At 37.2% G+C, this 9682-nt stretch overlaps 2 protein-coding genes across 2 annotated transcripts; one reads left to right on the top strand and one right to left on the bottom strand.

Annotated features, from left to right (window-relative positions):
• Positions 1 to 52: 52 nt before the first annotated feature.
• Positions 53 to 1414, top strand: LOC122076316 (chaperone protein DnaJ; the record flags this gene model as incomplete). The annotated part of the gene is given in 4 exon segments (XM_042641634.1): positions 53 to 140; positions 249 to 319; positions 481 to 537; positions 968 to 1414. Coding segments are annotated over 4 exon segments (387 nt in total), but the record flags the coding sequence as incomplete, so codon positions are not given.
• A 6210-nt stretch (positions 1415 to 7624) lies between these two features.
• On the bottom strand, positions 7625 to 9600 carry LOC122078582. Its single transcript, XM_042644619.1, has 3 exons — positions 8760 to 9600; positions 8412 to 8671; positions 7625 to 8330 (listed from the first exon to the last, which is right to left on the bottom strand). Exons 1-3 carry the CDS (start codon positions 8904 to 8906, stop codon positions 7886 to 7888), a joined length of 852 nt encoding a protein of 283 aa, XP_042500553.1. The 5' UTR covers positions 8907 to 9600; the 3' UTR covers positions 7625 to 7885.
• Positions 9601 to 9682: the final 82 nt, after the last annotated feature.

Raw genomic sequence — 9682 nt, 5'->3', positions numbered from 1 at the left:
TTTATATTTTTTGTTTTTTTTTTTTTTTTTTTGTGTGTGTTTTGGGGTGAAGAAATGGCATCCAGACAGGTGGACTAAGAATCCCACGGTTGCCGGGGAAGCCAAGAAGCGTTTTCAGCAAATCCAAGAGGCTTATTCCGGTAGGTTTTGCAGCGTTTAACGGCGATTTGCTTTTTCTTTCACAAGGATTACCATGCGCTGGTTGCTTGAAGAGAATTTCATTCGCTAACTGTTGATGTACCTTGCAGTTTTGTCTGATAAGGGGAAGCGATCAATGTACGATGCCGGCTTATACGATCCGTTCGAAGAAGAGGACGAAGTCGGTTATCTCCTCTTTAGCTTAGTACTTTTTTGTTTAAAAGAATTTTATTACGTAAATTTAAAGCCTTTATGGTTCATCCGTTACTTTAATTGCATTATTTATTTTTTTATTTTTTCTCGATATGAAAATATTGATAAAATTTTGGAAAATTTAAACAGGGATTTTCTGATTTCATGCAAGAGATGCTATCAATGATGGACAATGTGAGACCTGAGGTATGCAATTCTTTCCATCACTTTGTGGCTTCGTCTGTGTGGAAAGGAAGGCAAGGGAAATTAGATTAAAAAAAAAAAAATTAAAATTGTTTATCATGTGTAATTTATTAAAAAAATTTGTATAATATTTAGGTATTTAACACAAACTTAAAATATTATTTTTATTTATCAATTCTGGGGTTTGGTCGTGAGTAATTGATAAAAAAATATGTTGGGATTAATTATATGATCATTACTGATATTGAATCATTGATTAAGGAAATTAATATTTTATTTTTTTAATATTATTTTTTCCCTTCTGTCCCTTTTAACCAAACACAGCTTAAAATGCACAGTTAATGGAGGGTACAATGGTCATTTCCGGTGACTTAGGGCGACACGATTGAGGAAACTGACGAAAATTTCTGTTTTTGGATATGGGTTTGTGCAGGAGGACAGTTTTGAAGATCTTCAGAAGATGTTCGCGGAGATGGCCGGAGGGGATGGAGTGAAATATGATGTTGAAACGGATCGGACGGGTGGGAAGAGGACACGTGTGACGACCTCTAAGGGAAACGCTACGAAACGGAATTCATCCCGTGTGGGCGTGTCTATTTCCTGATTGAAGAAAGTGACGGTTCTTGACGCCGTTAGTCCTTTCACCTTCTGTATGTTAACTCTTCTCTTTTCCTTTGAACCCATAACCAGGAAGAAGAAAGAGTTGTCAAAATTAAAATTGATGGGAGGTGGTGGAGGTTGTTGGTTGTGTTTTTTAGGTTTTGATTTAGTTCTAGGTTTACTTGTGGCTGCTGGGAATACCAAAGTCATTGTTCTAAGGGTTGTTTTTTACGCCCTAATCATTGAAATGAAATTCCCTTTTGTCTCTCTTGTGATAAAATGTGTTGTACCTTTAAATTATTAACTTTCTTGTGATGGCCAAAAAACATCAAGGTGACACCAACCAATGCGCCTATGGCTTAGTTATGGTCCCACATTGGTTTCTTGGGCCCTGTATGATAACATTTATGCTTTCAATTTCTCTTCTTTTTTTTTTTTTTTTTGTTCTTGGGAACAAAAGAAAAAAAGGAATGGAAATCAGTTTATTATGGTCGGTTTATATTTTTATTCTTAGGTAATGATTTAGGATAAAAAAAGCTGATCTTTAAGTAGAAACAGGGAGGTTCTACCAAAAAAACAGTAAAAATAGGGAGGTACTTGTTTGTAAGTACATGGTTAATTTGATGAGCAAAATAGTAATTTCATGTTAAAAATGAAACAACAATGTATCTTCAACCATCATCACTTCCACCACACCACCGCTGCGACCACCACTATCACCGATTCCATCAAATTTTTGGGTATTAAATGATATTTTTGTATATTATTGTAGTTCTAGAAATAAATTTTTATGCATCACAATTGCATTTCAATTTTTTTTTTTTTTAATTCAAATTACTAAAAAGTTACCAAACATGTTTTTCTGTCTAGAGTTTGGCTTAGAAACAGAACTATCAAAAGTTATTTTTGGAATTGAAATATGACAAATAGAAGTGTTATCAAGTAGGACCTTGGTGCTTTCATTTTATTGCATGGCTTTCTCCATTTAGGCTCTCTTTGGTGTGTTTTCTATTTGTATTTATTAATTATTTTTTTAAAATTATTTGTGATAATAAATTATGGACCATAAATAGTATTTGTTTGGTTATTATTTATAAAATAGATTATATAATGAGAAAATAACTTTCAATTTTCACCTTTAACTTTGAGCTTTGAGTGATAGATATGATAGGATTTGGGAGTTTTTATTGAAAAAATATAAAACATATTGAAGTTACTTATTTACCATTGATTTTGAGTAGTTTACAACACGTGTTCATTTAAGGTAGTAAAAATCAACATAAATGATTTGTTCATAAATAGCTTGAGAGTAATTTGTGATTTGTGATTTATTCTAATTTATTATATATAGAAATAAGTGTTATAAATTATACCAAACACTTGTAAAAATGGAAATAAGTCAAATAAATACAAATAGAAATCAAACCAAAGAGAGCCTTAATACTTAATATTTTGGGTGGAATCTTTTAACAATGTATCAAAATATTTTTGTTACTTTTTTTTTTAAATTATCTATCCATGTAGTGAATGAAGTACATCAATATCGGATCAAATTCTTTTTGTTATGTTTCTTGAGTTATATATCCACATGTAAAATCAAGTATGTCAAAACTGTAGAGGATGAAAAGTGTGAGATGTTGGGAATTATATATAGAAATATAGGGCCCGTTTGATAACGTAACCAGAAACGTGTTTCTGTGTTTTCTTGTTCTCAGAAACAAAGAAACGGCATAAATATCGTTTGGTAAAAGTGTTCTGTTCCATTTGTTTCTTGAAACATAAATTGAAATTTATAACAATTTATGCTTCAAGAAACATGAATGACGAAACAAGTTTTACTTGTTTCGCTTCGTGGGATTCTTCTCATTTTACATTCACTGTCTCTCCGAGAATAATCCCCCAAACGATCCCCGCCGCCAACGCCACCACCAGGCACTCAGAGATAGAGTTTCTTCTTCTAGGATCGACCCCTCAATCATTCAATCACTTCCTTCATCCCCAATGTGCAAGAAGTTAAGAATAGGAGGAGAGGAGTGCGAGCGCAGGCTGTGAGAGATCCCTCGTCTCAACGCTGCTCGTGGTGCTGTCACGCCCGTGATCGGATCTTCTAGGATCCATGTCACCGATATTTGGATCAACATGCATTGTTGAGAGAAATCTGAACCCTTTTTAATCCCTCTCACTTCTTCTTTCCATCGTCAAATTTTTGTTTATTTAAACCTTATTTTGTTCGGTTTTTTTTCATAATCCATTGTTGAATCACTATCAATTTGGGGGAAGAAAAGGGGAAAAAAAATCCTTGTTTGTTTTCGATGGCTACAACTGCTGATTCTGCTTCTGCTTCGAGTAATCACTCTCCTCGTTCATCTGGGTTATTGGCGGAGGGCCAAAATAGTCCCCAGCAATTCCGTCGAAGGAATCTATCATCTCCATGGGTGCATGTTGTTCGTGGTGAATCGGAAGCTATCCCTGCTGCTCCTTCTCCTCAGTCGCCACCGGCGGCTGCCACACCAGAGCAAACCCCTGATTGCTCCTTTGCGAAGTCTTCTCCAGAAAATTTCCGGTAACTCCACCACCCTTCCAGTACTAGAGCAAGCTGAAAACTTCCATGGTTGGGAGAGCCAGAGCAAGAGTGAGTGTAGTTGATTGGGGAAGAGGGTTCTGTTTAGGTTTAAGAGCGAGAAAGCGAAGATGAAAAGGGCCAGATGTGTGAAAAGAAGGCTTATCAAACGGAAACAAAAGAGGTTTATCAAACACCCAAAATTCTGTTTCTGTTCCCAGAAACGGAAATTTATGTTTCTGCCGTTTCTGTTTCAAGAAACGGCAGAAACATTATCAAACGGGCCCATAGTTTCATAGGCTATTTCAATCCTTTGGTGCCTTCATACATGCCTTGATGTTTTGGGTTACACCTTTCAATACATCAAACTATAATTTGTATTATTTATATACAACATGGGGAGAAGGGTCTTCTTATATAAAAAGGAAAAATGGAAAAGAGTAGGCTGAATTGTTTCATTGGTGAGAGAATCAAGGATGTGTGTAATTTATGAGCCGCGTGGATTTATTGTAGGTTTTGTGAGGCGTTGAATGTTGACGAATGAAGGATTCAATGTGGCCGTTTCAATTTTCAAGTTTTAACCCAAAATTTGGCACGGATTTCGAATTGTATCATGCGAATTTGTGAGTGATACCAATACTTAATTCATATTTGGATCGATAGATGCGGTAAGGGGCGGCATCCATTATTTTGTGGGAAAAAAATGCTGTTTTGATCCTATTTCGGCATAATCCGATTGGATGCTTATCAGTGACATCAAATATCAATATCGAGTCCAAGCATGTTGTAAATTTTTTCCATTCAGATAAAGAGCAAGTTGTTGATTGTTTGTGATGAATTTCTTAAATGAAAAGCAAGTTGTTGATTGTTTTTAATGAAAAGCAAGTTTGTTGATTGGTAATTTCACCCCAAAAAACATTTGTGGATTGATAAAAAGATATCCATTAGATCAGTACTATATTTGACAACTTGGTCTTCTATATATATTTAGATAAAGACAAAGTTGTTGATTGGCAAACCATTTGTCTTAGGTCGTTACTATAATTGGTAACTTGTCCCTTTTTTGATCTTTGTGGGCGTGGGAACCCTTCATTACTATAATTGATAACTTGTCCTTTTTTTTTTTTTTTTTTTTTTTTAATCTTTGTGGGCTTGAGAACCCTTATTATAATTGATAATTTATCTTTTTTTATAGTTTTTGTGGGTGTAGGAGACTTTTACATTAATAGAATCTTCTTTATTCTTTGCGCCCATTTCTTCGATCGCTCTCAACTCTCAATGACTGATTTTACTAAGGAAAAATGATGTACACACTAGCAATATATATTAGAATCTTATATGATTATATATGATCATATTTTTGATGGTTGGAAGGGGTAGGTAACATCTCAATTATTTGATCTAATGTTGTTTTGTCACAAACAATAAATAAAACTGTCGTTGCATCCTCCGCATCTCTCTCGTCTCTCCCCCACCATTACCACATCTATCATTGCTGGCCCATAATCGTTGGTTGGTGAAACAGACCCAAGCAACCTATGTATCCATTATCCCACCAAGTTCTACTTCCCCAACCCTCTTCCTAAACATCCATTTCTATCTTGAGCTCTACAACCCATTGCCCCTTACCTTCCCACCCACCTCATTTTACTCTGCCCTTGCTGCTCCTACCCCAAATGTCTCTTGCCCTCCCGCCCCCTCATCTCCCTCATCACCATTCCAACAATGTCCTTGCCCTTACGTACACCCCTCCCTTGCTACCTGCCCCCACCCCTTGACCCTTTCCACCATGCCTTTTCGTCCCCTTAGCTACCAGCCCTCCTTCTGTGGCCCTCACACCCATCTCTCGCACCCCCACCTTACCCTCATTTCTCTCTCCCCATGCACTCATTTTTGCAACTATCCCCACCCCCACCATCTTGTCCCCGCTAGCTCGCCACCCCTCCTTCGGGCACCTCCATTCTACCTCTACATCTCTCCAATGTTGTCAATGGAGCCGCAAGCAAGGAATTTGACGATGTTGAAGCCAACGAGATCGTTGGATTTAAGAAACTCCTTGGTCCTATTGTCCCCTGCCTCGAAGTGGGTCATTTTGTTTTGTTTTGGAAACCCTTGCTTCGTGCTGTTTTCTTCTAACACCTTCTTACTCAATCCCAAAGGGGTGTTGTGGGGAGTTGAGAGACAGAGAGAGAGAGTTTGCAACAGTGGATGTATTGAACAGCTGAGATGCAAGGAGAGGGATCCAATGTTTAGATGCTAGCATATAATATTTCATTACAAGATGCTAGCACATAGATCCCTACCCTCTCTTTTGATTTGGATTCCTTCGTATATAAATTGTATGGTTGTTGTGGTGGTGTGTCCATTAGCAGCAGAAGAATGACGACGTTTTAGTTTTAACATAAAATTACTATTTAATTATCAAATTAAATATATACTCACTAAAAGGGAGTGAAATCATTTTCAATTTCAATTTAGATATTTCAGAATTTCTATTTATTTGATTTCTATTTCATTAAAATAAGATGTAAAAATAAAACCAAACAAATTTTAAAATACAAATCACCCCACGAAATTGAAATATAAAACATTCCAAATCAAGCCTTAGTTGATGAGAACTTCTAACCATCAGCTGAGATATCCATTATTCTCACAAACATCATGCAAGTTCAACAGATCTATAGTTTTGTGCTTTTTTCATGTAAATAGAGTTCAGAAATTCTAAACTAATTGTATTGCCAAATGGACCTTGTGTCTCGAGTTGGATTATGGTAAATCTATTTTCTTGAGTCACTCTTTCTCATTTGTAAAGCCCCTTTGCCCATTTCCCTATCGCTAGTTAAAAAAAATATAATAATAATAATGGGGTGTTTCATTTGTAATTTAAGAGTTTTGACTTTGGTGTTTTAGTTGGTTTGTAGTCCTTTGATAAAAGAATCATTTTTCTCTATACAATGATTAAGAAGACACTGATCAAAACGTAAATAAAAAGAGAGAAACTAGCATCTACCTGGTTTTCATAAAATTTTAAAGAACTCCTAATTGGGTTAACTTATTTATATAGTTGACATACTAACAAAGTTATAAGAAGACCAATTCATGTTTGAATAGTCAACTGACATGTTTTAGGGAGAAAGACTTGGTTTTGAGGGATATATCTATTATTAAGGGAAAATATAACCTTTGGTGGTGTCTTTTTATCTCCTATAAATATTTTAAAAAAAATAAAAATAAAAATAATTCTCCAATGGATTTTAAGACGAACCTAGTTTTTGTTTTCCCTCAGCCTTTCTCTCTTTATGAAGTGCAACTTCGAATTATTCCAAAGATGTCTAGTAAGTGATATGGACAATTATTGGGGCAACTTTGGAACTAATTTATATTGGACGATGATTCACATATATTGGTTGCATCATAGCATTTATGGGCTCAAAGAAAGTGATAGCCCCCGTTTCCTTAAATTTTACTAAATTTTAAGTTTCATGAAATTATTTATGGTGTTCCTTTGACCCCCTCAAAGGGATGCATGCAATACAAGTAATTTTTTCTTCTTTCCCCTTATCTATATTTTTGGAACATTTCCTAACTAGATGAATAGGTAACTAGGGTTTTGTTTCAACATTCAAATTAATTTAAGGTCATTATAGTTGTCAAATGTATATTGTTCATTTTCTCTTACTACTTTCTAAATTATTTTTATCTAGCTCATTTTTTATAGGTTAATCTTTTGAATCCTCTAAACTATATCATATTAGTCTTCCTTACCATTGCATTCATAGCTTCTAAAAATATCAAAACTATATTAAACAATATTCTATCAATTTATCTTCATTATTGCCATTCTAGATCACAACATTCTTATAGCAACTATACTTATTGATTATGTAATGGAATAATAGTAATAAAGTAGAATATCATTGGTGCCAACGAATTAGTTTTGTTTGAGATTTTTTTTTCCTTAAAAAATATGAAAATATTTACAAAATTAATCAATCTTTCAAATCTAAGGGTTAAAATAAATAATAATTAACAAAATTAAATCAACTAACTTACTTGATACACATACAATTTAGAAGCCATTTATATTTTCACTCTAAGCCTCGCCGCCTCGAGGAAGTCTGGCAGGCAGGCTGGTGTGCGTATCACGGATTGTGCGCGACTCGTCTTGGATGCGGTAACTCCCAAGGTGATCTAAAAGATCGACTTGTCGGAGGAGGGTGGTCTTAGATCAGCTGGAAGGAGAGAAGCAAATGAAGGGGGATCCACAGTTGCAGTTCCAGTCCCGGTCCCAGTCCCAGGGGACGGTAGCTGTCGATCAGTGTCTTGTTGCCATACACGTGGATGATCTGTGATTCGATGAGGAGGTGATCGTGGTGGAGATCCAAAAAGGATGGATGTGTTAAGTACCTCGTGGCGTACGTTGTCTTCCTCTTGGCGCATCTTAAGTGCACGTAGAGCCGTGAGGTATAGACCCGAAGCAAGGAATACGGTCGTGAGTCCGAATACTCCAGCGGCGGAATATAAACCCGGCCCAACGATGAGGCAACTCGGTCTTGGCCTCCACCACTTCTTCAGATGCCCCGATTCCACACTCAGTCCTATCAGCAATAGCACCTCCCCCACCGCGAAGCATACCCTGCAACCCTCACCAGGTCAGAGCGAGAAGAGAGAGAAAGAGAGAAAGTTTCTGGTTTGTTCTTCATTAGAGGTGTCTTACCAGGTAGTGAGAAAGAGGACGCCGGCTTGGCAAGCAATGGACTTGGAAGAGCGAGAATCAGGGTCCCAAGCAATCAAAGGGGGAGGGGTAGACCTGCTAACAGCGATGATCAGGTAAGCATATTGAACGATGACGGCAATGGCGAGCCCAAGAAAGGCACCAACCCCACACAACAATGGTATCTTCCCACTCCCACTGTACACGCATTCATAACTTTCTCCTCCTTTTCTCCCATCTTTCACATTCAAAGCCCATGTCACCTGCAACCACCCCAGGCACCGATATTCTTAATTTCAACATAAATTGCATTATGAAATGTACTCAGTATTAGATTCGATTGGATGGTACCTCTGATCTTGTTGTCTCGGCGACGAGGCATAGAACGAAGCTCATAAGACCAACGAGAATAGACAGGATCATAACAGAAGTACCGGTTTTGCTGCCAAGCTCTGTGCTTCGAGGACCTGGGGCGAGATCCGCATGTGTGATCGCCATTGTATTCTATTTCTAACTCAAGAGGATAGACCCCGCATTTAGGAAGGTAATGCAGGGCTCTCAATTCTCAAAGCAGCAATCCCAAAATTGAATTAAAGAGAAGAAAGAGAAGAGTTAAAGAAAACAGAAAGACACAGAAAAAGGAGAATCGAATCGAATCGAATTGCTTGCAACCAATGAAGTTAGTGAAAGTTTGCTTAAAGGAAAGAGATTCTTGGACTCGATTGATCCACAGACAGAAGACTTCCTTAACTCTCAGGCCGTCTGGTTGGTACTTTACAGAGTTTCCATTGAATGATGGAATAAAACTTGAGAGGGAGGTTTGGGATCTTCACAAATCACAGACAGGAGGACAAGATATGCTGCAGACTTCTTCCACCCCAACCAGACTCCCATACTCTCTTTGGACGACGCTCCCCCCACGTCGTCGTCCCAACTTCCACAGGACCCTCACCGACCAGACCCACCCCCTTTTCATGTTTCAATCATTCAGAGTATTTGTCAACTAAACCTTTTCGACCTTTTTCTGAGAAAAAAAGAATTGCTTGGACGTGGAAGGGAACTTGAACTATTTAAGTCTTAAATAGGAGACCCACACATGGTCAAAGAGAAGGAAGAGACATTGTGAAAGGGTGGTCAATATGATTTTAACCATCTGCAACCATAAGATTATTCTATTGGAATTTCAAGCTCTGATTAATTTCTTCCTGACCATTCAAATATATTCAAAAGAAAACGGGTGGTCCGAATCAAAGTCACAACCATTCATGCTGGTT

This window comes from Macadamia integrifolia, chromosome 1 (assembly GCF_013358625.1).
Source record: "Macadamia integrifolia cultivar HAES 741 chromosome 1, SCU_Mint_v3, whole genome shotgun sequence".
NCBI classification, from domain to species: domain Eukaryota; kingdom Viridiplantae; phylum Streptophyta; class Magnoliopsida; order Proteales; family Proteaceae; genus Macadamia; species Macadamia integrifolia.
This window is presented reverse-complemented; position numbering and strand designations above follow the sequence as displayed.

Bases quoted from the DNA above. Each gene is read 5' to 3' on its own strand.
- LOC122078582 (XM_042644619.1), bottom strand. From the start codon at position 8,906: ATGGCGATCACACATGCGGATCTCGCCCCAGGTCCTCGAAGCACAGAG. The intron at 8,672-8,759 runs GTACCATCCAAT...GGGTGGTTGCAG, and splicing joins CCGAGACAACAAGATCAGAG to GTGACATGGGCTTTGAATGT. The intron at 8,331-8,411 runs GTAAGACACCTC...TGAGGGTTGCAG, and splicing joins GTCCTCTTTCTCACTACCTG to GGTATGCTTCGCGGTGGGGG.